At 35.2% G+C, this 27542-nt stretch overlaps 4 protein-coding genes and 4 long non-coding RNA genes across 8 annotated transcripts; 3 read left to right on the plus strand and 5 right to left on the minus strand.

The window, feature by feature from the left end:
- Window positions 1-251: 251 nt before the first annotated feature.
- Window positions 252-7179, plus strand: LOC124444506 (pleckstrin homology domain-containing family M member 2-like). Its single transcript, XM_046995131.1, is given in 15 exon segments — window positions 252-427; window positions 1210-1258; window positions 1336-1448; window positions 2194-2303; window positions 2370-2469; window positions 2735-2759; window positions 2829-2891; window positions 2984-3032; window positions 3409-3669; window positions 3960-4738; window positions 5395-5602; window positions 5605-5693; window positions 5776-6066; window positions 6174-6281; window positions 6833-7179. Coding segments are annotated over 15 exon segments (2514 nt in total). The 3' UTR covers window positions 6926-7179.
- A 1723-nt stretch (window positions 7180-8902) lies between these two features.
- Window positions 8903-10074, plus strand: LOC124444817. The gene is made up of 2 exons (XR_006948033.1): window positions 8903-9072; window positions 9869-10074. It is a non-coding gene; the product is annotated as an uncharacterized LOC124444817 (long non-coding RNA).
- LOC124444820 lies at window positions 10071-11312 on the minus strand. Its single transcript, XR_006948036.1, has 2 exons — window positions 11172-11312; window positions 10071-10713 (listed from the first exon to the last, which is right to left on the minus strand). It is a non-coding gene; the product is annotated as an uncharacterized LOC124444820 (long non-coding RNA).
- Window positions 11313-11436: 124 nt separating this feature from the next.
- Window positions 11437-12999, plus strand: LOC124444507 (protein ALP1-like). The gene is given in 3 exon segments (XM_046995133.1): window positions 11437-11446; window positions 11522-12361; window positions 12364-12999. Coding segments are annotated over 3 exon segments (1197 nt in total). The 3' UTR covers window positions 12711-12999.
- Window positions 13000-13711: 712 nt separating this feature from the next.
- Window positions 13712-15765, minus strand: LOC124444804. Its single transcript, XM_046995458.1, has 2 exons — window positions 15158-15765; window positions 13712-15052 (listed from the first exon to the last, which is right to left on the minus strand). The coding sequence occupies exons 1-2, from the start codon at window positions 15472-15474 to the stop codon at window positions 14449-14451; spliced, it is 921 nt and encodes a 306-aa protein (XP_046851414.1). The 5' UTR covers window positions 15475-15765; the 3' UTR covers window positions 13712-14448.
- A 1175-nt stretch (window positions 15766-16940) lies between these two features.
- On the minus strand, window positions 16941-18262 carry LOC124444816. The gene is made up of 2 exons (XR_006948032.1): window positions 18165-18262; window positions 16941-17583 (listed from the first exon to the last, which is right to left on the minus strand). It is a non-coding gene; the product is annotated as an uncharacterized LOC124444816 (long non-coding RNA).
- A 3720-nt stretch (window positions 18263-21982) lies between these two features.
- Window positions 21983-23637, minus strand: LOC124444809. Its single transcript, XM_046995466.1, has 2 exons — window positions 23339-23637; window positions 21983-22440 (listed from the first exon to the last, which is right to left on the minus strand). Exons 1-2 carry the CDS (start codon window positions 23528-23530, stop codon window positions 22084-22086), a joined length of 549 nt encoding a protein of 182 aa, XP_046851422.1. The 5' UTR covers window positions 23531-23637; the 3' UTR covers window positions 21983-22083.
- Window positions 23638-26293: 2656 nt separating this feature from the next.
- LOC124444821 lies at window positions 26294-27191 on the minus strand. The gene is made up of 2 exons (XR_006948037.1): window positions 26994-27191; window positions 26294-26645 (listed from the first exon to the last, which is right to left on the minus strand). It is a non-coding gene; the product is annotated as an uncharacterized LOC124444821 (long non-coding RNA).
- Window positions 27192-27542: the final 351 nt, after the last annotated feature.

Genomic DNA, 27542 nt, shown 5'->3' on the forward strand with positions numbered 1-27542 from the left:
TGATCTTGTTAGATAGATGAATACCTGTAACCCTCGTAACGCTTTGTAACTCCCGTTTAAAGTACTAATTTATTTTTTGTGAATATATTTGAGCCTGCATTGTTTTGAGATCGAATGCGATTTGTAGAATTCGATTTTATTAACTTGACATACTCCATTGTCATGTCCACTTTTGGAGTCTTTAAAGCTGGCTATCGACCAAAGTTATCGTTGTCAGCAGATTTTTTCAATCACCAAGAAAGATGTAGACCATGACCCCTTGTGCCTGCTTTGAAACGTTTTCAGCTGTAATGCAGTTTAATTTTTCCGAAAAGAACAGTGGTACACAACGTCTTGCCATCCTGCTGTTACTCGAAATTAAAATCGACGAAAGTTTTAGCAATCATATCCCGAGTATTACAGATGACGTTTCACCGTGGTTTATGACGTAATTTTTTAGCAGGTGTTAAAAGTTGTTAAATCCTTTAATCGGTTTCTAGGGTCCTCAGAGACGTAAAGAAAGAAAATTAATTGGTTGTGGGCCTTCAGCCCCTGCCTAATATCCATCATAGACAAAAATTGAAAAAATAACCACAAATAAAAACTCAGTTAACTATTCGAACTACTTGCCGGTAAGGCATTCATACCCCGGAACTAAACCACTCCTACGGTATTTTTTCATATTTTCATGTGACTTTCGTCTATAGTAATGACTAACGACTTCGTAGAAATTGTTCCATTATTTGTGTAAAGTTTCAAGGGTTGAGTGTAACGATTTCGTCGTGTGAATGTGTTCATTTTGTAATCAGAGAATTTGATGCCTTATGTGTCGGTGGTAAGTGCCAGAATTCCCTACGTATCCATTATCTCAGGTCAGGCCATTAAATGCAGTAGATCATGTGTATTTGATATTGTCGTGCACGAAAAAAGATGTTGAATTATTTCGTAAGATGTTCGAAAGACCCAACTATCTTTATTACAAGATGAACGTACGTAGTTTTTTGGTAAACAATAGAACTTGTACATGTTGTACATAAGTAAAATTATGTACAATTTGTCGTTGTTTGAACATGTGTTGGAAGAATGGTAATAAGGAAGTTCTGTTGGCAAACTCGATACCATTTCCAGCACGAGGAAGTTCCCTAGTAAGGACAATTCTGAATGCTTAAAGTTGTTCATAGTTGTTCTTGTTCAAAATAGTGTCATATTAAAAGCTGATGACCTCTGAAGAAAAATAAAAGATGATGTTCTTAATCAGCTCAGTGATCAAATAAAGGCAGTAAGTTAAGCTTTTTCTTGTCTTTTTATCATCCTTGCTTTTATTGTAAATCATCATTAAATTCTTGATTCTTCTAGCTTCAACTGAAGCAAATTAATGAAACAGGAGGCAATGAAGAATTCCAGATCAAATGCAACAACATTCATGTCAAATGTCTGTTTGATGTTCTTGACCATATTCTTCTCTATGGGTATGAGATAATTTTTCGAGAAACAATCTTTTACTTCCATGCTTGTGGTTGGCAGTTGACAAAATATTGAAGGGCAGGAGGGAGATTAGTTAAACAATTTTTATTCAAATTTTATTAAAGTTTTTTCGTGCATAAGTTGCCTCTTCCAAAAGTTCACTGCTGTTCAATATCATGTTTTTACACAGACAATGCTGCCAAAAATATTTATCAAACATATTTATCTGAAAACATTATATAACAACAATTTTATGGCCATATATTTCAATCCCACCGGAGAGTTTTGAGACATTCATTGCTGAAATTTAAACAAACACTGTTTCATATCTATTTGACCCAGCAAAATTCTTTTAGTTCAACTCCAAGAGTACAATGTGTTTAGTGTATTCTGAAGATTTTATTGATATAGTGCAAGATGTGAAAGGACAATGCAAAGTAATTATTATAGCACATATTGCGCTCATTACTTGATGTAAAGTTGTGCGAATTCTGTGAGAGTATTGTCAATGCCACATGCTTCTTTGAGTGGTTTAACTAGCTTGATAAGTGGGGGGGGGGGAGGCAATATTCATATTCGGCTGTATTAAGTTTCTTTGAAATCGATTGTGTTTTTGCAGATTATAACATGCATTTATGAGTATTGCCTCCCTCCCCCCCCCAATTATTGATGCTGACTATGCCACTGACTCCTTTATCTATTTCCAATTCTGCATTTTATTTAACATATTCAACATATTTAATTGTTTAGATTAAAAAGTCCTGAAAATGGCTACTGGTCGTTTGTTTGTGAATTCACTCATCCTGAAGTGAAGAAAGATGTCAATGAAAGCCCAGATGTCCATTCTGCATTTGACAAAGGTTTTGCAGTTGCTTTTGATTGCTGAATATACTTACCTGTTAATTTGTGATCTGTGGATTTTACAGGACGTTTATGGATATACCTTTCACTACTGGATTGTCTGCTTGGTAGTTACTTTCGGATGTTTTTCGAGAATCAGAAGACCCCGGCAAAGTATTATCAAAGGTAGTTATTGTGTTTTTCGTGAAGTTTTCAGTTTTATACATTGGTACTAAAAAGAGCACAATTCTAAAGCACGAACCTTGTTGTCTCAAACATTTCTCTGAAGGCTGCACATCTTAAATTTTGCTCTGGAAACAGTTTCACTTGGGCAATTCTCTCTGGAGGGTCTCCATCTTGCAAGTGTTAAAAAAGATCTGTGTTGCTGAACCAAAAAATGGGTTCATATGTCCATTTTACTGTAATTTAACAGCTCCCTTTTATATTGTAGGAATTCCTTCATTCGTGACAGAGAGGTCGGTGAGACGACGAAAATGTGAATGTTTAATATTCAATCATTGTTTAAAATAAATCATTTAATTTAGCGTCTCGGTATTATAATCACTCTAATTGCTGGACTCGACGTTATAAGACTGTCTTCGGAGTTGGTATGTAGTTCTTGTTTACTGTTTTGTTATCATTTGTGTATTTAATCAGTAGACATGAACAAAAGTAAAATTACTTTACATTTACTTTGTAGGACTTATCTTTCCTAGGATTGCGCGACGTCGGTCTTACTGGGGTCATTGGTAATATACAAACACAAACAACTTATATTTTCTGTTATATTGCTCGTTTGAGATATGATTTATAGGAAATTGGGATTAGTTTATCAAAAGAAGTTGCATTTGACGACAAGAGAAATTTTTTTGATGGTTGTTGCCATTTTTCTTGGTCGACATGCGTTCAATACTGAGAGAAATGCTTTTTACACCTTAGCTTTTGGTGCGAATCTGCAACAACAGCACAAACATCTGTAACAACTGTACACTTGAAGAACATTTAACCAAAATTTCAGTGAAAAACCCAATGAAACCTGTTTTGAATCTTGCATATTTTTTTAATGACGAAGTTATACCAACATTAATACCATATTACATTGAAAACTATTTAATTTGAACGCAGGAAATGGTCACGTTGATCAAAAAACTAAAGATACTAACAACTCGATTCCTCTGCACTCGTTTTCACGTCGAGAAGATGACAATCGTAACGAAGTTGTTTCCGGCCTTTCAACTCCAGGCAATGGAAATGTTGCAAGGTCTCGTGAAGGCACTTCAGTTCAACATATAGAGCCCAGTTATCTCGAATATGATAGTATACAACCTGACATTTCGGTCGTTGAAACGGAAAATGAAAACGAAAACGGTGAAGGAAAATATTTTGGTTAGTAAAGTCTTGTCTTGGATGTGTGATCACCTTTTCATGATTATTCAAAGCAAAAAAGTAGTTGCTCATGTATGGAAAGCAGTTTTTAAGTCATAAGAACAACTTCCTCAATTAATTTAGGACATCAGGATTAGAATGCAGTGTATTATTTTAACCGTCTGCGCTTTATTTATTGTTTGCTTCCACAGTTTTTACTCGCTTTGTCTGAGAAAAGCGTTCATTTTTCCCGTGTACAAAGTGGTAGGATTTATTTCGTCATGTTAAACTAATTCCATCATCGAATTTAGAAACATTAGACTGGCTCTCCATAAATAAGTCGATGCTTTTTGAAGATCGCGCTAGAACGTTTGAGAATGCATCAGATGGTGGAGACTCATTTGATGAATTTTGCCATCCAACTGGTGACCGTAAAAGCTTCGACTCTAGTGATCTGGCCGACATATCCACAATTTCATTGGTTGAGGCAGAGTCAAGTCATGAATTGGCGCCAAAATTTCCTCCAAACAATTTACAAGCCCATCGACGTCCAGTGACCGCTGAGTACGAAGGAATAGTTCTCGCGGGCTTTCCTCGCAGACCTGCATTGTCGGAAAGTCTCAGTACGCTATCTGACGTCATGATGAAGCACTCCGTAATGAAAAAACTTTCATTCAACATACTAACAAGTAAAGATGAAAAATGTCGGCGCATTACGAAGGGGTTTACGGGTTTTCATTATGGTCGTTTGCATGAGGTACATTTGTTGCTAACAGATGAATCTCTCTACTTTTTACGAAAGCAAACAAACGAAAGCTTTGCCTTGGAGCAGTCGATTAAATTTTCCGAGTTGAAACACGTTGAAATCGGAGTGAATTGTCAGCATTTAGTATTCTTGGCAAATAAGATCGAAAAATATCCATTCTCAACTGCAAACGAAGCTGTAACGAGAAGTTTGGTGTCAGATATTTCATCTTTAGTCATGAAAAGCCTTTCCTCACCATCCAAGTTAACTTTGCTAGTAAGTAGCACCGCTGTACAAGGACAGCAGGCGATTACGAGGTGGTTACACGATGCTCTCTGTGATCAGGTAAGATAAGCGTGAGTTTTCATCATGTGGCTGGGAAAATTTTTTGCTTTGCTAAAATTTAATCCCGTTGCTGGAGATTTCGAAATGCAAACGAAAAAATGAAGTTTGATTTTTTGGTGGAAGGAAAATATATTGGTTTATTTATGATCAGATTAAGTGACGAATCTTAAATCTAAATTCTTTAAAACCATAGAAATAGACCAAAAAAAAAACAAATTGTAAAATTAAATTTATTGTAACGTTTCGTCTTTACTCAAGACATTTTCAGACAAATAATAAATAATATCTTGTCTTAACATCCTATTTATTATTTGTCTGAAGATGTCTTGAGTAAAGACGAAACGTTACAATAAATTCAATTTTACAATTTGTTTTTTTCTTTTGTCTATTTTTATGGCTCTAATCAGAACTTTATGTTGGGCATTAATTTCTATTACACGAATTCGATTTCCGCTCGGCAAGTCTCTCTCTACTTCTTTAAAGTCATAGCAAGTTTTTGCATTTAAATGTTTCTTGACAAATCTTGTGTTTGCCAACCAGTTTAGTACTGAGGGTGGTTATTTAGACTACTTTCGTACTCCTCTCTCTTGACTCTTAAATATGATATAATATTTTTGCAATGTTCGGCCTATTTTTTTTATGATATGTTTTCTTAGATGTTAAATTTGGAAATTATTTGTTTCTCGCTCGTACACTGGATGTGTTTTTCGGGGCCTGGTAGCGACGTAGATACTGGATGGCATCAAGTGATAAAGGAGGGATTTCTTGATTGTAAAACCAGATATCTTGGCATGGTTTCGCTTTGGGAAAAGAACTATTTTGTACTTACTGGCAGAGGTCTGCTTCAGTTCGCAAAACACGGGGATTTAAACCCAAAATGGTTTATAAACTGAATGGTTCTAGTTGTGGAGGCTGTAGACGAGTCTCCGACGAAGAGAAAGATTTTACCTTCGAAGTTAGTCAAACTATGGTTCTTTACTGTTTTTCCATATATTATGTGATGCATATGTAGAATAACATTTAAATATACTTTATAGATCGTTTCTAGTGAAGGTGAATCCATGATAATGTTATCCTCATCCACGGAGGATCAAGCATCTGATTGGATCATCAAGCTTTGTCAGACTGTTGCGGGATCTTCAGAGTTCCTTTCTCACGCTATGCCACCCTCATCCCGTGCAATCCCTTGCTGTTCCGTCATCACTAAGCAAAGTGTAGTGACTTTTCACGCGTTCATCCAGGGACAATTTCGGTTTTTGAGTAGCTTTTACATTGAAAACATCACCCAGATTCTTGTTGACAATGAAGTGAGAAATTATTGTATTTTGGTGAGTTGAAAGCAAACTTGTTTATCCAAGGATTTGATCACTCGAGAGTAATTAGGATTTTCCTTGAAGCTGATGATGATATTTTTTTCGCTTAATTGAAATTTTAGAAATTTGAATCCGAACATGAAGGAATGTGGTATTTTGCGTTCGCCACTGAGTATGAGCTGAGTAAATTCGAGCATGCAATTGTGGAGGCCTGGAAAGAACGTTTTCAGGTTAGCCCAACATGTCTTTTGTCACGTGATTGTTTCTTCTTATTGTTAGACATGATAATATGGAGCACGCTACATCCTCCTCAATATTTGAAGCAGGGTGTCTCAGTCAGGACCCAGTTTGAATCATTATTTATGATCACTTCCTCGACACCATATGCAATGAAGTTTTTTTGAGTTTCTGGAGCTCTATTTTAATTAAACAGTTGTCTACACAGTCTTAATTAAACAGTCTCATTAGATATTGCTTCCTCAGGGCGTGGGTACACAGGCCCTCCCAATAATAAAAGTGGAGAGGGGAACAGTCCCCTGTAATAAATTGCCGCAGATTTACTATCATTAGTACTTTAGCAGTTTAGGCAAAATATTTTCTATATTATGTTATGATGTTACATTGATTGATACAGATACCACCCCCCCCTCTCAAAGACTTCTTTCCTACACCACTGTAGTTGCAAGATTTGGCGCAAAAATGCACGACATAAAAACGGCTTGCATTTCCAAGTATTCCTTTTCACTTCTTGCACCTAACTGAACTCTATTTTTTTTGATAGGCTGATCTGCAGTTTTACATTATTGGCGAAGGTCCCACTCGTCATCGTGCTCGTAACATGAGTAATTATATACAGAATGTCTTGTATGGATGATAGAAATAGTGTGAGATGTATCAATGACCATCGTATGTTTACTATAGTAAACTTCACTCCTTTCGCTTGTGTCTATGCAAGTGGTATATATTTTACTATTTCATATCATTCGTGCATATTGGCAACATTTTCAGTACGTGTATATTTTTCTAAGCTTTTGTGTGTAGCTGCTGCGCACGCGCATCGTGTATGTCACAGTGGGGTGTCTCGGTGCTCTCCAGCGATGAAAATATATAGGATGTATACTGTCTGTACATACTGTCTACAAAACGTTTGAAAAAAGGGGGGAGGGTTCGAAAGATTACTTTTATAAGACTCTTATTTTCCAACGTTCTTTTTTTGCCCACCTTTGTTTTTTGGCTCGCCATCAGATAGCTGATGCTAAGCGTTCATTATCTTGCACCCAAAAAGATCGATACTTCCTTAAGGATTATCACTTGTTGAATGTATTTTGTATTGAGTGTTTGGAATAGTATTTAGCATCAGCCAATCATGAATGCCATTGAACAAATAAAGCTGGGCGGTCAGCTTTAAAATAAAAACAGGGAAGATGGTTTGATGAATTCCTGAATTTAGACTCAAACAGATAAAACTGTTGTAGCCGCAATTCGTTGTGTTATTGTTTTCAACTGCGTTCACTGGTGTTAATAAAGCATAAAAGAACAAAGAAAAAACCTGAATCAGTCCAGATTAAATGTGAAAAGAAACAACAACAGCAAGTGCAATGGCAAGGCAGAAAGGACGAAACCACGTCAACGTGGATGTTGGGAGAGAATTGTTCAATGACCGGAAGGGTTCTCAACGAAGATTGCACTCTAAATTTTTAACTTTTATGTGGGGGAAAACGCATGCAACATGTAACATACACCTCCAATCCCATTGGTCAAACTCCTTCATCCTTTTGAGACATTTGCTTTTGCTGACAATTATGGCTCTGGTGACATGAACACAAGATACAATTATGGCTCTGGTGACATGAACACAAGGTACAATTATGGCTCTGGTGACATGAACACAAGGTACAATTATGGCTCTGGTGACATGAACGCAAGGTACAATTATGGCTCTGGTGACATGAACGCAAGGTACAATTGTGGCTCTGGTGACATGAACACGAGGTACAATTATGGCTCTGGTGACATGAACCAAAGGTGAGGGTAACCACGAAAATGCAAATTTTATAAACAGAAGTATGTCAAAAACACTCTTGTTTGAGATTAAATTACACATCTACAGAACTACAGTAAGCTGTTTATTGGATCATTTGTTTCTATGTTTATGACAATCATGCACGTTTGTCAAATATTTGAAATAATTAGAATTGAAGTATGTACTTTTCAAACTAGATTTTATCTATCAATTTCTCCCTCAAATACGTACATTTATTTCTGGCAATTGTTTCCTCTATGCTATATCATTGAACTAAAACTAAACCAAACAAGAAATTAAGATATTTTAATTATATTATTAACGATATTCATATTTTTAACGGCGGTAACAAGGACCTACTGGTCCTCTGGTATTGCTCTTCTCAACATGAGCAGCCTTTGTTCTTGTGTTTACTTTCATCCACGCGGTATTATAGGCATTATTGCATAAATTGCACATTGGTATAATATAAACATTGTTGGAATGACCATAGACATGGACATGACCCCCTCCAACTGGGGCCTCTCCACATCCACGTATTCTGCATTGCTTCGCTAAAATGTAAACTCTAATTTTTAACTTTTAAATGGGGGAAAACGCATGCAACATGTAAATGTGATACGTATTTATCGATGAAATAGAAATGGTTAGGATTATTGTAATCTTATGCCCCATATGTACGCTAAGCGTACCGATTTTTAAGGTTTGACATGCTGGTGGATGGAATCATGCGAGAAGATAAGATACCATAGTTGAAATGAAATGAAGATATGATCATCGCACTTTGGTGGACAATTTAAGCAATTGTCTTATGAACCTGAAAAATTCAGGTGACTCAACGGAGTCGGATAAAACATTCTTTCATAAATGAAATGGTTGAAATTTCATCAACTTTCTACCGAATTATCAATAAGATTCCATATAATATTCGATGTCTTTCAGTAACAGTTCAAAATTACAGGACTTTAGACAAGTACAAGGCTCATCACAGAGTTAAGGTATAGACTAGATGATTACATATTTGCTCAAATAAGTTAATTTTTTTCAAACTTGGAATAAGCACAATACAAGTTCCTCCACGTGCACATGGATGCATTAAGAATTTTTTACAGGCAGTAGAGTACAGTTTTAGTAGAGTGTGATTTCTTTTGACTTGTTATAATTGTAAAGTGACTCAGATGTGCTCAGTTTCGGCTATGTGAAAAAATAAATGTTTGTCACATCAGATTTTAAACAATATTCTAACATCAGAAAGACACTTTATCGCCGTAATAGCCCAATTTGCCTTGATGAGGAGCAGTAATTTTTGCATAAATCTTGAAATAATCATTGGGTGTAAATATTTCTGAAGCATCATATTATTATATAAAAAGTTTTTAATTACTTCACTTTTAGTATTTTAGCCGCAAATATGCTTTAGAAATTTCTAATCAACTGCATTTTTTTATAAGTATTTTGAATTCAAAATGAGCTTCTATAATTTATTTCAACCTATCCTAGATCTGCCACTCATACTACGTCACTGTGTGTTTTGATAAACAGTTACATTTTGTATAATATGCATTTCAGCAATGGATGTTTTTGATTTCACATGCAATACCTTTAAACCTGATGCCAAGATGCTTTACGACAAGATTACTGTATGTTAAAATTTTTATTGTCACTCATCTTCATACCAGTAGAATGCATAAAAGTATTACTTACTGGATGACTTTCGATTTCTCCCATACCAATTTTGAGTGCAATGGAAAATTCCCCTAAATTTACTGACTTCATTATAATATGTCATTTTAGAAATGCCATGGTTAGTTAATAACATACACCTCCAATCCCATTGGTCAAACTCCTTCATCCTTTTGAGACATTTGCTTTTGCTGACAATTATGGCTCTGGTGACATGAACACAAGGTGAGAGTAACCACGAAAATGCAAATTTTATAAACAGAAGTATGTCAAAAACACTCTTGTTTGAGATTAAATTACACATCTACAGAACTACAGTAAGCTGTTTATTGGATCAATTGTTTCTATGTTTATGACAATCATGCATGTTTGTCAAATATTTGAAATAATTAGAATTGAAGTATGTACTTTTCAAACTAGATTTTATCTATCAATTTCTCCCTCAAATACGTACATTTATTTCTGGCAATTGTTTCCTCTATGCTATATCATTGAACTAAAACTAAACCAAACAAGAAAATAAGATATTTTAATTATATTATTAACAATATTCATATTTTTAACGTCAGTAACAAACACCTTCAGGTCCTCTGGTATTGCTCACATCAGTATAAGCACCCGTTGTTGTTGCGTTCACATGCATCCATCCGGTATTATATGCATTATTGCATGACTTACACATTGGTATTATGTAAGAATTTTTGGAATTGTGATAGGCCTCGACATGACCCCCTACTTCTGGGGTCTTTGCACATCCCCTTATTTTGCAATCCTTCGGCCATTTTCGACCTGTGTCTTTTATCCATTGTTGCTTCCATGAACTCGAACCTCTTGAAAAGCACTCTTTGGTTCCTGTCATATTCCTCACTATGAATCCTTTCATATTGATTTTCTTCGATTGCGCCATTTTCGTCGATTTCGCCATTTTCTTCGATTGCGCCACGTCTAGCTAGGCTCTGAGAAAAGTCAATAGCACACAGGTGGTTTTGTGTATTTCAACAAATAGTAAAGCAGTTTTATTGTTTAATTACTATAGTTAAAATTATTAATGAATGAACATGCAATCTAATTGTTGGACAGCTGTCTCAAATGAAGGGTGTTCAACGCAATTACTGGCAGCTTATTGCTGACTCGAGAAATTTTTGGATGCTTTGTCAGCATGTTTTTTTCGAAAAGCATTCCCTGATAGGCGCTAGCAAAGTTTTCTTTTTTCATATAAGGAAAGTAAAATAACTATAGAAGGGCATTTAGGTTCATTCAACTCACGAATTTATGTCTATGATTGTACATCATTGTTAAGACGATTTAGGACAAGTTTCATGCAGTAATTCTTCCCTCTGGGCTGCGTCTTAATGTCTGTAATCTCGTTGAACTCCTATGAATTTTTGAAAATTCCAATCTGATGTTCACTTACGTTTATATATCATCAAACGGCGAGGTTCAAACGGCGAGGCAGAGCACGGCAAAATAGGAATTTGATTCAAACGTCGATTTTAATTCAGTCGAACTTAGCGAGCAAGTGTTTTATTCAAATAAAACCGCCAAAGTGGTGTATTCTTTCATATGACCTTTCGTTCCTTTACGTCAGCGTTTATACAACGCGCATGCTCAAATAAACAGTGGGATTTTCAATATGGCGAAAACAAAAATAGCACAGACAGATCATTTTTATGCGACATATGCTAGAGCGTGCCAAAAATCGAAGGAGAATGCTTGATTCTTTTATTCAGTTATTGATTAATAGAAGAATCATGGCAATCTGAGCTGCGATCACCCTGATTCTGTGTTTATTCTCGCAAAACCCGCGTTCAACATCAATAACGCCTCGATCATGTCGGAGACTTGCTAGAAATAAAGGATGGTGGAATCTTGTTTGGGTTAACTATTCTGCAGTGAGATTCAAGAAAACATTTAGAATATCTCGGGAAACGTTTCTGTTTATTCTTGCTCGCCTAAGACACGTACTCGAAAAGAAAAACATAGTTGAAGAGCCCGTTCCTCCAGAGGTTCGACTAGCTGTTTGCTTGTATCGCCTTGGAAGAGGAACATATTATTATACAATTGCAGAATTGACTGGGCTTGGTGTTTCCACCGTATGTTCTATAACTGATGAAGTTTGCAAAGCCATCGTTGAACATCTCTGGGACGAATTTGTCAAACAGTTAATGCCACAGTCTGAGCAAGATTTCAAAGATTCAATGATTGATATGGAACACTTTTGGCAGTTCCCTTGTTGTTGGGCAGCCCTTGATGGTTGCCACATTTCTATAAAGTGCCCACCAGGTGGTCAGGAAGCAAACAAAGAGTATCACAACTTTAAAAACTTTTACTCTATTGTTCTTATGACATTGGTTGACTCCCACGAAAGATTTCTTTGGGGAAGCTGTGGCTACCCGGGTAACTCACACGACTCTATAATTTTTCAATCCACACAGCTGTGGGCTAGTATTCAGGAAGGAAACTATTTGCCAGCAATTGGGAAAGTAATTGGTCAGCAAACAGTCCAGCCACTTATAGTTGCTGACTCTGCTTTTCCATTTACCAAATGGCTTATGAAGCCTTATACAGATGCTGTCCTTTCTGAAAGGAAAAGGTATTTTAATTACTAAGCCGTGCACGAATGGTGACAGAGGGAGCTTTTGGACAGCTTAAAGGTAGGTGGCGTGTGCTGTACAGAAAATGTGAAAGTAATAGAAAAAGTGTCAGAATGACTGTCTTGGCTTGCCTGGTCCTCCATAACATTTGCTTAATGAAGAAAGATACTATCTCAAAAAAGTTGGATCTTTCACAAGACCCTGGCAAAAGTGAAATGCAAGATAGACATTCAGTAAGAGAATTGCTACAAATGAGAGCATGTCCCAAAGTCAGGGATACTTTCAAAGAAGCAGCTGATATAAGAAATGCTTTGATGGAAAAACTTTGGTTGGAGAAGGAGACTGGAGAAGTTGTTTAATTTTTTTGACTTTTGAAAAAAAGTTCATTTTCATATATTGAACAACACATTCATAAAAAATTAATTTTTTGGTACTTTCTAATTCTCAATCTTAACTAATGTGATTATATAATTCTTTATTGTGCACAAATAACATTTGATTTGAACATTTTGATAGTATAACAACATAAAGTTTGTGTAGCAATTAGTAAAAAATATCTTTATTACTTGAAATGTCTTTATCAACAACACAACTGAATTATAAGAACTAATTAAACATTGCAAGTGCTTCAGGGCATAATAAATGCCATAATATGTTATTTTTATTCACATACCTAATTTCTATAAAGATTGGTATTGTTTGAGATCATAGTCTGAATGACTATTGCTAAAGTTTGGAGTGCCTGCTGAATGACTTTGGGTTGGTAATTGATACTGCTGAAGATTAGCTGATGAGTGGATATTTGGTTCTTGTTGAAAATTTGGTATTGGTTGAAAGTTTGGCATTGGTTGAATATTGGGTTGTGGTGGAAATGGTGAGTTATATTGATGTGGTGACCAGGAATGTGCACCATTTGATGAAGTTAGACATTTAAGAAAATACTTGGTCATTTCAATTTCATGCTTTCTTGCTACTTCAGCTTCATCTTGCATGAAACGTAGCAGCTCCATGGATGGATCATTGTCCACCATAGTCTTTAAAAGAGCTATAGCTTCACCAACATTGTCTTTTGTTGACAATTTTCTTCTCTTCATGGGAACAAATGATTTTTTCACACTATCTTCACCTTCTTCCAACTGTCTAATTTCTTCCTCTTCTTCAAGGTCAATCAGAGAAGGATTACCACTGGAGCAGGGTGCGAATTAACGGTGTGCAATGTGCAATTTGCACATCGTTTTGGCTAAAATGAAAATAATTGCACATCACTTTTTCAAACGATGTGCAAAAAAAGTTTTTCATTAATTACTATCACATATATTGAAAAAAGTTTTTAAAATCTTAGGCCATGTAATTGGCAATGTTGACACAATGTCATCAAATTCAGAAACGTCGTCACTTTGAGACTGGAAAGTCTGTCAACAGTCGACAAACTGATCGACATACATGGTTCTTCTGACCATATACGGATGTAATACATATATAAATATTAATTTTTGCATTGCGTTGTTTTGTAGTTTGTACATCATTTCTTTTTTTGGCATCATAGCTATTTTGAGTGTTTTCAATAAAATCAGGAGACATTTTCTTTCTGATTCCTAAAAAAACCTTTAAAATTTTCAAATTTGAAAAATAAGCCAAAAAGATTTTTGGGAGCGAAACGTTAGAAAAAAAAATCAAACTGGCAACCTTGATTAATCGTACTTTTTGCTTTTACGTATTGTTTGCAAAAAGACAAAAATATTTTTTGTTATAAGTAAACATCAATAAAACATATTAGATAATCAGAAGACAAAAGTAGGTGCATGTTTCTCTTCTCGCTTTTGTTTTTCTTGCCATGATGGCTTCTTCGTCGAAAGGTTGTACTAGCAAAATTAACACAGTAAAAAAATGGATAGAAACATTAAATGAATGCCGACTGGCTTGAATACGAGGATGATGGCCAAGTGGTGAATTCACTGCGCTGTAAAGTTTGTACAAACAAAGAGGACAGAATAACAAGCGCAAAAAATTTCTATCGCACATTCATAACAGGATCAGCTGTTGTAAAGAAAAACACAGTGGTAAATCGTATGAATTCTGATCAACATAAGATGGCAGTTAAGCTAAATTTGAAAGAAACGTTGAATGAGAAATATGTTGAAGAATACTTAACGAATACGAAACTCCCATTGGACAAGGACTCAACAAAAAATTTGCACATCGTTTTTTCTCAACTAATTCGCACCCTGCACTGGAGCTAGAGCTACTGATATCACTTGAAAATGAAGGTTCTAATGCCATCTCAGGTCTGCAAGAGTCTCTGGATTGAACAAGCTGAAACAACTGCTTGAACCATATACCATAGCCTTTGCCTTCTTGGAAACGTTTTATGCCACTAGCAGTTTTGATGGTCATTGCAGCATGTTTGCATTCTCCAATGCATTTCTTAAATTTATTACGCATTTGAGACACAGTAAAGTCTATGTTTTCTTTTCTTTCATGGCACCTTGCTTTAAGCTCTGTCAAAATATTTTCGTATATATTACCATTCTTTTGGTTTTTTGTATTCGTGAAAATTAATTTTTTCTTGTAGTAATCACTGTTAGCAACAATATCGATAAAATCATTTAGAACGTTCTCGGTCCACAAGGCTTTCCTGCCAGCTTTCTTTTTTGAACCTTTGTCATTATCATTAACTTCAGATTCGTCATCAGTTGAGCCACTACAAATAAAATATTGGTCAAAATATTAGTACGAATACGGTATATTGAATAAAAGAAAATCGTAATATTCATTGGGGCTTTAACAATAATTATTTAGGTCTAACTTTTTTCTTCCAATCAACGGAGAGGGTGTTGAAGTTTCTCGGCTTTCAGCGTAAAAAGTATTTGAATTATACGGAGTGCAATGATTTTCCATCTCCGGTGATTCGACTGGATGCCTATCGGTGGTAGAATTCCCTTCACAATTTGGGCAATATCCAACAGATACTCCAGCCTCCCAAACTATAGTTTCCTCATCGTCTTGAAACAAACTACAACGGTTACAAACTGGACTATTGCAAGTTATACACTTGTATTTCGTTTCTTTTTGGCAAAAATTACAGTCAACAATCGATTGGCTTTGTCTCGATGAAGAAGCCATGTTGTTTACAAATGAGCGCCATAAAATTCGCGCCAGTTTACTCGGGTTTAGATCATGGATTGAGTAGGATATGTACGCACGAATAGGGTGATAACGCTACTCCTTTCACGTCGCTTTTTTAAGTTCGGCACATGAGAAGGTCGCCGTTTGAATTGACAACGTGCCGTGTCGAACTTAATACATTAGGCACGGCAAGCCCAGCCGAGCTATATCCTTGAGTCGATCAAAATTAAAACCGCCGAACTTAATTGTTCATACGTCGTGCTTGTCATGTACTTAATGCGTTGTATTAAGTTCGGCACATGAGAAGTTCGCCGTTTGAACTAAGCCTAAGTTATATATAATGAATATGGGGATTTCCCTGAGTATTTAAACGGGGGAGCCCCCCTTCTTCTGGGAAATATGTTGGATTATTCAGTGGTTTAGCTCAACCAATAAAATCAATCAATGAATCAAATAGAATTTGCAAATCAATCATGAATACATTTTAGAAGAAAATTAAAACGTTTGTTTTAAAGTTGTCTGTTTCGCATTATTGATATTTTCTCAAATAAATAAAAGATGTTTCAAGTTATGCCAAGTATATCAACTGACTGAACAACTTCAACAGCTTGATCATTTATTACAACGACATCGTGTATACGTTGCTGTTTATTAAAATCCACCCGAAGCTCCATACATTTTGATGAATTCAATTGAAGCATGTTCTCGTTTGTCCAAGTACATATTTGATCCATCTGCTCTTGTATATCGCTGGTTGCATTTTTTTCGAATAATTTCATAAACTGTACTATCGTCAGCAAATTTCCATAAGCATGAAGGTGCACCAGCTACAGACAAATCATTAATCATTGACAGAAATAGTCTAGGACTAAGTTTGGTACCTTGAGGAATACCTGCTGGAACCATATTAAATTTTGAAAAACAGTCAAATTTCAACATCACACGTTTCGCACCTCCACGGTAATCCAGTTTAAAACAGTAGGCTTAAAAATGCAATAAGTTATGATCGATCAGATCTAAAGCCTTTTTATAATCCAAGAGTGCAATCCTTACGCTTGAACCAGTTCCATCTGTTGCTGCGAGCCAATGATGTAACATTGAAATAATAGCAAACGTTGTACAAGAGGAAGGATTAAAGCCAATATGTTGTGGGACAATGGTCTTCAACAACTTCGGCTTCAGTTCATGTTCTATTATACACGATTCAGAAATTTTTGATAAAGTAGATGTTGAAGACATTGGCCCAAGGCCTTTGTTGAAATCATTGATAATGCGTGTTTTTAACAAAGGCGAAACATTTGCCATTTTCCACACTTTTGGCATCTTTGATTCACTGAAAGATGCATTAAGAATAATAATGATGGCTGGTGACGGTCACGTGCGTTCGTTGAGTATCTGAAATAAGCATTTGGTCCGTTCTCTTGTTACGGTTTAAAACGAAAAGTAACAAAGAATACGCCTCGTTTTTCTTTTACATTTATTCTGTGTTGACCAGCTGTGATCGATTCACATAGAGTCATGCAAAATGTACTCCTCAATACATTTCAAAATATTTCTATTTGAAATATTTACTAAAATGTACTACGGAAAATGGTTTAAGAAGTAATGAATTTACATCATAAATTATTTTTTATCCGTCAATTCCCTCAAATACGTACATTCGTTTCTGGTAAATTATTTGCTTTAAGTTATATCATTGAACTGAAATTGAACCAAACAAGAAATTGAGATATTTTGATTACATTATTAATAATAAGCTGAACAGTAACAAGGACCTTCAGGTCCTCTGGTATCGTTCCTTTCAACATGAGCGGCCTCTGTTCGTGTGTTCACATTCATCCACGAGGTCTTAATGGAGTTATTGCACGAGTTACACATTGGTATAATATAAACATTGTCGTAATGACCATAGACGTGGACATGACCCCCTCCGATTGCGGGCTCTCCACATCCACTTATTCGGCATCGTTTCGGCCAGTCTCGACCTGTCTCCTTCATCCAGTAACGTTTCCATGTACTCACCTCTCTCGGTGCGCACGCGCGAGTTCCTGTGATATTCTTTACTCGGTTGTGTTGCGTCATTAGTATATTTGACATCTTGCTACGCTTTGAGAAAAGACGAAACTCGTCAATTGGGGTCTCAAAATTCAAGTTTGAAAAGATTAGGAAGTTTGATGCATTAACAGTACTAGCGACTGAGCCGAATAGCACAAAGAGTGTTGTGTTTTTCAATAGATTGTTATCGCAGTTTTATTGTTTAGTTGTTATTATTAAAATTGCTGATTAATATACATGTGACTTACATAAGTGTTTGGCATCTGTTTTAAAATGTGGGCTGTTGCTTCAACGCTTTAATTGGCAGCTTATTGCTGACTCGAGAAATTTTTGGATGCTATGTCAGCATATGCTTATTGCGAAGCATTCCCTAACAGGCACGCTAGAAAAGTATTCTTTTTTCATAAAATGCAAGAAAAGAAAACTATAATAGAGCAAATAAGTTTTTTCAACTCGCGAATGTATGTCGCTGCATGATTGTAGCTATGTCGTTAAGACAATTTAGGACAAGTATGATTCTGCACTTTTTTCCTTTACTGTGCTTCTTAATGTCTGCAATCTCTTTACAAGTTTTTACAAGTTTACACGAATTCTTATTGAATTTTGAAAATCCAAATCTGGTACTCACTTACCTTCGCTAAAAATGATATTGAGAGTTTTATTTCTTCTTTATCTTGCAGTTTCGTATGAAATGATGCGAACTGTGCTTTGTGTAAGATGTTGTAGGTTATATACAATAAGTATGGGGATTTCCCTAGATTATTAAAATACTTTGTTTGTGTATTGCTTTCGGGGGAACCCCTTTTTCTGGGTGATAACTTTTGGTTCAGTCAGTGGTTTAGTGGAATTTCTATTGATTGAAAATTGAGTATGGTAGAAGTGTACGAAATGTGGTTGTTAGGTGCGTTTAACTCCCCAAGAACGCAAAAATAAAAAAAGTCATTACAGTCGGCATATAGTTATTCTTTCATTTTGATGTAGTAAAAAAAAGACCTTTAGATCATTAATTTATGATGCAAGTATATCTTATTTCAAAATCCCCGAAGCGCGCGTGAATTAGTGGTATGTAAAACACATACATCACTGTCGTCGAGGATAATTGATTGTGAAAATATACCTTGGCTAACCTTCATTATAAAATTTACTTCAAAAGTAAAAATAGAACATGTTAGGCCATAACTAGAACCAATAACAACACAATTGTTACAATAAAGACGGTTGTTAGATATGTACTGAAGTTACTTGCAAGCATGCATTGATAACAAATCTTATTTTTAGCGTGTGAAAACGCTTAGTCAGGACATAATTTATCGTTTTTGGAATGAATCGTCGTTTTCAAAGTCATGGTTTTCTGAGTCAATGAAAAATTATATAAGATTGCGTTTTCTGCGTGGGAAATCTGTCGTCACAACAGTGGGTTGTTAAGGATCCACAAGCAAGACAAGCACCATAGGTACATCGTTTTTGTGTGGAAGTGTTTAACTTTGTTTCCTTTAAATAACAGTAATATATATGAGCAGCAACAAAACGAACTGGTGACGAGTCCCCGATTTCATTCTATGCGTATTTCAATGTGATCATTTTGGAAAGTGCATGTTCTATTGGCAATTTCATTCGAAATAATATCAGTCGTTTTGAGAAAGTATAAATGAATGAGTTGAAAACAAGCCTAAGATTAAGTATGATTGATCAACATTCAACAAATGTTATATACTTGTTTTGAGGTTTAGACTTGCTCTATACTGATGAAAAATTACACTGACAATGTAGTGAAGGGCGTTTGCTGCCCAAGTCTTTAACAACTTAAGATCTTCAAAGAAACACATAACACTAAAACGTTTTTGAGTAAACTGCCAATTCAATCATCTTGTTTGTCTTGCCAGTCGTACCTCGATAAAGTCATTTCTTTGAAGTTCATTGGGCTGCCAGTTCAATCGTCTTGTAGGTCGTGCTTTGATAAAGTCATTTCTTTCAAGCTCATTGGGCTGCCAGTTCAATCGTCTTGTTGGTCGTGCCTTGATAAAGTCATTTCTTTCAAGTTCATTGTGCTGCCAGTTCAATCGTCTTGCAGGTCGGACCTTGATAAAGTCATTTCTTTCAAGCTCATTGGGCTGCCAGTTCAATCGTCTTGTAGGTCGTGCCTTGATAAAGTCATTTCTTTCAAGTTCATTGGGCTGCCAGTTCAATCGTCTTGTAGGTCGTGCCTTGATAAAGTCATTTCTTTCAAGTTCATTGGGCTGCCAGTTCAATCGTCTTGTAGGTCGTGCCTTGATAAATTCATTTCTTTCAAGTTCATTGGGCTGCCAGTTCAATCGTCTTGTAGGTCGTGCCTTGATAAATTCATTTCTTTCAAGTTCATTGGGCTGCCAGTTCAATCGTCTTGTAGGTCGTGCCTTGATAAAGTCATTTCTTTCAAGTTCATTGGGCTTCCAGTTCAATCGTCTTGTAGGGCGTGCCTTGATAAAGTCATTTCTTTCAAGTTCATTGGGCTGCCAGTTCAATCGTCTTGTTGGTCGGACCTTGAGAATGTTCTGTCGTTTGGATTCGGTTGGTCGCCAATGTAATGCTTTTCTCATTCCATCTTGTAGGTCAATTTTTTCAGCCATGGCGTTAAAGAATAACACACTTATCAAAAAAACAAGCATTTCCTTCATCTTTCTTGATGTATTGTAACCTTCTGTCTTTACCAAATTTTGCCTGGAGCAAGCTAAATTTTTATGGGAGCTGATGAGAACTGCTTAGTCCGCTCACAATGCCACGTACCTTGTTCTGACCTGTATATAATACAAAAATTTCAAGCATATATTTTACGCTTGATGTCTTATAGAAAAAGATCCAAGGTGTTGCTATAAACCTAATTCACCCTTACAACATTAGCAAAGCGAAGGAACGAAAGTAAAAAACACTTCGTATTGATCAAAAGAAGGATGCTTATGTTTTTATTTTCAGTTCTTGTGTTAAAATAAGTTCGTGTTCATCAAACGACTTTTACGAACGCTGTTGTTACACGCTTCAAAGCGTTCCTTCATGCATGGCTTGATGAAATTATCTTGTTTTAATTCCAAATCATTTTATTTACAAATATAAGTCTTACAAATCATTTCATTTCAAGTTTATGGAATTAAAATAGAAGACTCATGTTTGGCTCCTTTTTTTAGCCATCACTGTATCGTTTGTTACATGGAACATGAAAGAAAGGCTTGATAGAAACCAAGTTTTGCTGCAGTTTGGCGTCAGGTTCATTGTGAAATATCCGCACGAATTCGTTCTCAATGGATCGCGATTGTTTACAAGGTAATAAATACCACCATTGTTTACATATTTTATCATTGTAGTTGATGTTATTTTTAAATGATTTTCGCCATTTCAATGGCTTGTCGCTTCCATTATGGATTAGTTGATTGATTTTTGGGTATTTTAAAAGGCAGCAAACGTTTCTTTTGCATGAATTGCCTTTTAAACTGGCCTATTGTTTTCAATACATTTGATTAATGAAAAGTTTTACCTTGGAAACGGCCGTCAGTATCAAAGACGTCATTTCAAATATTTCGGTTTTCGCGGCGTAATGTTTGAAAATCTAAATCCGTTATTGTCCACGGTTGTCATATGTCAACAATCACAAACTGGAATGAAACTCAATTGAAAAAAAATCCAACCAGTAAATGGTTAAAGAGTATAGAGCAACTAGCTACTAATTGAGGGTTGCGTCTTAAGATACTGCGCATCCGCCGTAGGTTTAATCATCTCATAAATCTCTTTAAATAAGTTTATCAAAGAAGAATCAATAGGATTGACAAGACATCTGCTTTCCAAAGCTTCAGAAAATAATTGGGGTTTTTTTACCATGCATATGTGAAGCAAAGTGAAAATGGAGTATGTTACGAATTCAATTTATAATTCAGATTTCATGTATGATCCATCTACAATTCCAATGTTTAATTCAGAAAGTCAATATACAACAAACTGAATTATTGATTTGCCTCCAGGCGTAACTACAGCTGCATTCTTGAAAATGTTTGTTAAAATAATAAAATTCCTGATAAAAAAACTCGAAATCGTGAAAGGCAGAAGATATAAGTGCAATACATCAAACCGTATTGTTTTTTAATTTAATAGGAATATTTACAATTATCAATTGTATTCGAGTCGCAACCATTGTGACTATAAATTTTGACACAATGATCAATATTTATTTCACGAAGGTGTATAATGATAACATTTGTGGATGCAACACTATGCATGGTTTTTGATTTTAACATTTCAACACTTAGTTCACACTTGTAACATTAGCAAAATATAGAGAAAAGTGATTTCAATAAGATTCACTTTTTACGAAGTACAATATTCTGCGAATTGGGTGTTGGAATTCAAAATATGTTTTAATATGTGCCCTGCTTACAGGCTACTCAAAAAAACTGAAAGATCGTAAACAAAAAAAGGAGAACTGAAATTCAAATTTTGTTTTTATTATCGTTTACGTTGAATATCTGACAATTATTGTAATTAACATTGCATGCATGTAGCTAAACTCGTTAGTGTTGTAAGAATGTTTCAATCAAGTCGTTTCACTAGAGATTTTGTTTTCAACTTGATACAATGTTGTTGCAGACAACATTTGCCTCGCGTGCATACTTTTGATGTGCATTTTCTTCTCGCTTGCATTCTCGCTTGCATTCTCACTTGGAACATCGCCGCACTTGGTTGGAGGAGACATCTGAAGCTACAAGAATACGCTCGATTTTGGCAGATGAAAAGTCTGAGAGGGTTTTCTGCATGGCTAACGAGACACTGCAAAAACTTTGGAACATTACATTTTTCGCAGCATTCTTGAATACCCGCATGGATAATAAACCCTCCATTTGTCCCCATGTAAGCCAGTGTTACACAGTTAACAGGAAAGTCGGATGTCTATTTGCGGAAGAAAATAAAAAATCACATTATTACAATAAAACCTAATTAATTGTGTGTTAGAAAAGAATATACATGTCACTGTTATTACCCACCCTCCCCCAGTTATCGATGCTGGCCACTGACTACTTCCAATTGTCGATTAGAAATTCTCCTACTGATTGGCTATTTAACCATTGTTTTTTTAGAATTTGTATTGGATCTCCTTTAGAAATTTAGAAATTTAGAAATTTAGAAATTTAGAGAGATTTAGAAATCCTTTTTCAGGATTACTGTTGTGAATTTATCTTTAATCCAATCTCTGACCAATATTTTTGCCATAGCATAGTAAAAATTTGTGTTAGTGGGGTTATAAGGATCAATTTTGCGTATTTGTTGAACCATACTCGGTGTGAAAATGAGCGATTAACCATCAACCTTGCAAATTTCCTTTCTTACAAGAACTCGAACTATATAATTGGACGATATGCTCCAAGCATAAACTACAGCTGACTTTTTCATGTTCGTTCATTTAAACTTATTAATTCGAGTCGTAAGAATTTTGACCATAAATATGTTCAAAATATCTGTTGCACGCCAACAATTAGATTCCATTACTTGAAACGAGTGTCAGATTTATGCTGTATTTAATTTTCTTTAACATTTAAACATAGATATAAATTATTGGGGTTTTCTTAAGAAGCAATTTCTTTGTTTGACTGTCTATCGATATGGTACATTCCAAGGAGATTTATGTACTTTTTATTTGAGACAATAGTTTTATTCTTAACATAATCCTCTGGTATGGAGGCATATTCATAAGTGATCTAGTTAATTCTTTTGTGGTAGCTAAGAAGAGCGGTACAATTATCCGTTCCTATTTTTATATTCTAGCGGTAAAACTTTTTAATTTTCCTACCGATCTCTTTCTTCTTTTTCCTTCAAGCAGACTTTTTTTAGCGATTTTCAGATATTTTGAAGGTGTTGAAGGGCATCTTGGTAGAAATGTCTTTCGACTTTTTGGTTTCACAACGAGTTTAGCTTCTCCTTGATCGATCACAGTAAAAATGACTTGAACGAGAAGGAATAAGGCGACTATAAACTTCATCATTCTTTATGCCTTGGTCTTAGATACCTTTGCTTTTCTGTTATAGCTAGCCGTTTCCTCAATGCTCTGTATTCTTGATGCTCTCACCAGCAACAAATCACTTCATTTTTATACCATTTGGTCCCGTGAGATCTCGGGAAGTCGAAGTCACATATTTTTTGAGTGGATGAACTGGGTGAGGCGCTTTTTTACCATTCAACCTATAAAATACATGCAGAAGTACACAGCAAGACGCTTACACTTTATCATATCTCCTGCTGTCTTGTGCATACGTTACTGTGAAACAAAGAGACTCTGATACTTTTAATGGTTTATGAAATGATATAGAATTTGTAAATGTTGCAATTCTTTGCACTTAATCTTCCAATACTTAAAAGAATTTACTTGTTAATGTAAAGAACGAACCAAGAACTTTAATGATGGCAATTAACATTTTGAATCGAATTTATATACTTTCAATATGTTCCTTCCAATCATGTTGGGAATCGGTTCGTATAACTTGTAAACGTACATTTCATTGCAAGGGCTGCATGAGGTTGGAAGCTATTTGCAAATATTTTTGTTTTGTCACTGGAAAACGATGAAGGAAATATATTTTCTGAAAAGATGAATGATAATTTTGTTAAAAAATTTGCATAACAGAAGTTTTATTTGGGTTGGGTTAGCCTCTGTTGTGTTCCGTTCAAGAAAATATTAGACCACGTTCACAGGTTCTTTGTTATTATTTTTTGTTTCAAAAGCGTTCGGCACACGAAAAGTTTGAAATGAGACGAGTTCGTTGTTGATAAAAACTTTATAGTGTATGGCGTGGCCATGTTCAATCCTTTGATAGAAAATTAAACCAATTGAATTTTTAAAACGTGTCAAAGAAAAGGATTATTATCGAGATGTTAATGTCATCTTTTCTTTGGGAACTGTTTTAGTATAGCTTAAACAAAAAGTTGGACTATCACATGTTTTACACTACCTTGATCAGTTGTACAAGAGTTGTATAAAGAGATGATCAATGCCGAAAATAGCTTCTCAAATTCCTGTTTGACAAATACGTATTTTATAATGAATTTAATTGGCACTCTTGCTTGGGTAAAGCGAGACCTTGCATGCAATGCCTACGCTCAAAACGTCGAGAAATATTGCATTTATTTTTCGAGATCCAATTTTTATCTAATTAACCCTTGTTCGACGACATAATGTAGTAATTACCGCAGTCTTTGATGGGAAACTTGTATCTGTAACTTTTAAATCTAAATAATTTATTTAATTTTGCAATAAGGGCGACGGTTTCTGTTCTGAACTAGCCAGACGAACGTTAATCGTAAGAAAATATTGCTTTGAAGGAGATGGAGAGAATGTACCAGAAAAATGTGGTTTCTAAGCATCAATTTGTGACGTGGCTTATCAACGTGTTGTGATCGTTGTAGTGTTTTTTTTAGTAATATATAAAAAGCTCCCTTTCATTCTTCGATATCAGTTTTTATGCATTGCATTCACCTGCGAAGCTTTTGTTAATCATAATCGCTACATCAACACAGCACCATAGGGGCTAAACACACCATGTAAGTGGTACTTCCTTGTGATATAAGTATTTTTCAATAGCAATACGAAATGATAAAACATCCTGTTCGGATGCTTGTCTATTTTAAATGAAATTACATATAAACAAAAGAATGTACGTCAAAAATATAAATGTAAGATTGTAAAAAGTGGAATGAAAAGCAATGTTTGTAGACAAAATATTTGAAAGCCTTTAACAACTCTGTTATCTTGTAGAACGTTTTATTTTTGTTATTTTGAATGCAAACGATGGACTGTAGTTCTTCTAGAAAGAACAAAAGTTTCTTTGTTGTCTTATTTGAGGTTTTGTGCATATTCATAGGCATATAAAAAACGTTTGACGTCAAACAAGAGAAATTGTGTGATCATAGCTATTAATATTGAAAACCACCGAGATGTCGAAAATATTAAATTCGAGCTCTCGAAGATTGAGATAACATCACGAACTTGAAAACAAGGTTACTCAAACACAGAGTTGTACATAAAAATGAAGTTAGGGTCACTCTATGCATGCGGACAGGCTATTGATGTTTATACAGCAACTTTCAAAGTAAAAAGTAGAATTGAGTGTTATTTTTATCTAACATTTTAATATTTTCTATTCATCCAAGTTTTCAAATAGTTTTTCTTTTGTTTTACATTTACGATATTTTAGGCTCCTATTTGCGTGCAAGTTAATGACTCTGATGAGACTCACTCTTTCCCATAGTTTGTGCTGAAATTGCTACGACTGATTTTCGTACATCCCCATGCATAGTACTTGCTTTAGTACAATACTAATAAGATCATTGATATCCTGTTTCTCGGTTTGAATTTCTAGAAAATATGCTCTTGATGAAAGCGTACTCCCTTGATAAATTTATTTAGAAATGCTATTTTATACATCCCACAGCCGGAATGAATACAGTTTAGTGAATAAAATTCCTGTTTGAACAGGTCATCAACGATTATTAGTGTTTTGTATTTTGCCACATAACAGATAAGGAAATTAGCCTTTGGTTTATTATGCATGAAGTAAAAAGAACTTTATGAGCTCAGTAAGCTCCCGTGAACTTCTTGAAAAACATTCGTAATGGTACTTGAGCCAAATGTCCCTTGCGTCGTTCTTAGCACAAAAGAATTGAATGGACAAAAGTGGACCGCGTGCTGTGCATGAATACATTAGTCAAAACTAGATTGAAAAATTGAACTACTCAGGACAGGCTAAGTTATAGTGCTTTATATATTCTTTTTAAATCAAGTATGACTACATTTTCATTATCGTTTGATTTCGTAGGTACACTGTCAAAAAGACTTAAAATGATTATAAAATGTATGCGCGTTTATGTGAGGAAGCTGGTTCAAATCGATACAAATCATGTCTTCGTTTCCATTTGAAGATTCTTTTCCGATCTTGACTTTTTCTACCTGTTTTCTTTATTTTTATCTTGCCTTTATAACCTGTAACTTCAATACATGTAGGAATTCGACAGCAAGTCTTCACTCCATTCTCGGTTGTACATTGTTTTTTGTAGCACTTCTTCTTCATTCGCAAACGTTTCAGTTTCTTCTTCACGATCACAGCCTTTATGCAAACATCACGAATAATGAATAAATGTTTGGAATTTTATTCACCCATGGTATTAAATGTCCAATGTAATGCATGAAAGCGAAGTAGAACAAGAAACGAAAGTTAAGAAAATCTTTAATGAATAACCTCTAGACGTGGATGCAATATTTTACTACATTCACGTTTGCTTTTATCACATATGAATATTTTCTTTAACAAGCTCAAAAATTTGAAATTCAAAATTGCAACACTGCATACCAATGCATGCATTTCTCTTAAGGTTATTCTTACAATGGTTATCAAGGTTATAAGAGTTGTACATTAAGCGTATTTGAAATGTGCGCTGTTTCTACTCCCTCTTACCTCTCCTCTTTTATACAATGAATTTGAAATGCTTCTTTGGAAAATACTTTTGAGCTGCAACAAATCCGTGCCATTGTTGCACAACGGTAATTTTTTGCCAAAGCTGAATTGTAACAATAAAATACACGAAGTCATCAAAAGCCAACTTTTTACGAGTGCCATGGCTGCTTGTAACTCTGTTTGGTTTGATTTTCAACTGTCAACTGACTCTATAAATGCTATTTGCAAAGCATGTTGCCATGTTTACATAATTATGTACATAATGCAATGTGTTTACATCCGCTCTAAGTATAATGACAAGCCAGTTGAAGCGAAAAATAAAGCTATCCAGAACGCATGTTCAACAGAATGATACACTGTTATACAACAGAAGCTATATGACTCTGAGCTGCGTTATAGGTAGATTAGAACTTTAGTTGTCGGGGCTCAAACATCAATAAGAAGACCTACAAATTAGGTCATACTATAAATTTCTTTAGAAATTTATTGTTTTTACAGTGACTCAGTGAGTGAACAACAGAAACTTTACATAGCATCAACAAACTTGCC

This window comes from Xenia sp. Carnegie-2017, unplaced genomic scaffold (assembly GCF_021976095.1).
Source record: "Xenia sp. Carnegie-2017 unplaced genomic scaffold, XeniaSp_v1 HiC_scaffold_21, whole genome shotgun sequence".
Taxonomy (NCBI): domain Eukaryota; kingdom Metazoa; phylum Cnidaria; class Anthozoa; order Malacalcyonacea; family Xeniidae; genus Xenia; species Xenia sp. Carnegie-2017.

What these genes read in the sequence shown, in the direction of transcription:
- LOC124444804 (XM_046995458.1), bottom strand. Translation starts at nt 15,474, where the DNA reads ATGGCTTCTTCATCGAGACAAAGCCAATCGATTGTTGACTGTAATTTT. An exon ending in CCGTTGATTGGAAGAAAAAA is followed by an intron (nt 15,053 to 15,157) that starts GTTAGACCTAAA and finishes TTTTATTTGTAG; the next exon opens with TGGCTCAACTGATGACGAAT.
- LOC124444809 (XM_046995466.1), bottom strand. Translation starts at nt 23,530, where the DNA reads ATGATGAAGTTTATAGTCGCCTTATTCCTTCTCGTTCAAGTCATTTTT. An exon ending in GAAAAAGAAGAAAGAGATCG is followed by an intron (nt 22,441 to 23,338) that starts GTAGGAAAATTA and finishes TTCCGCAAATAG; the next exon opens with ACATCCGACTTTCCTGTTAA.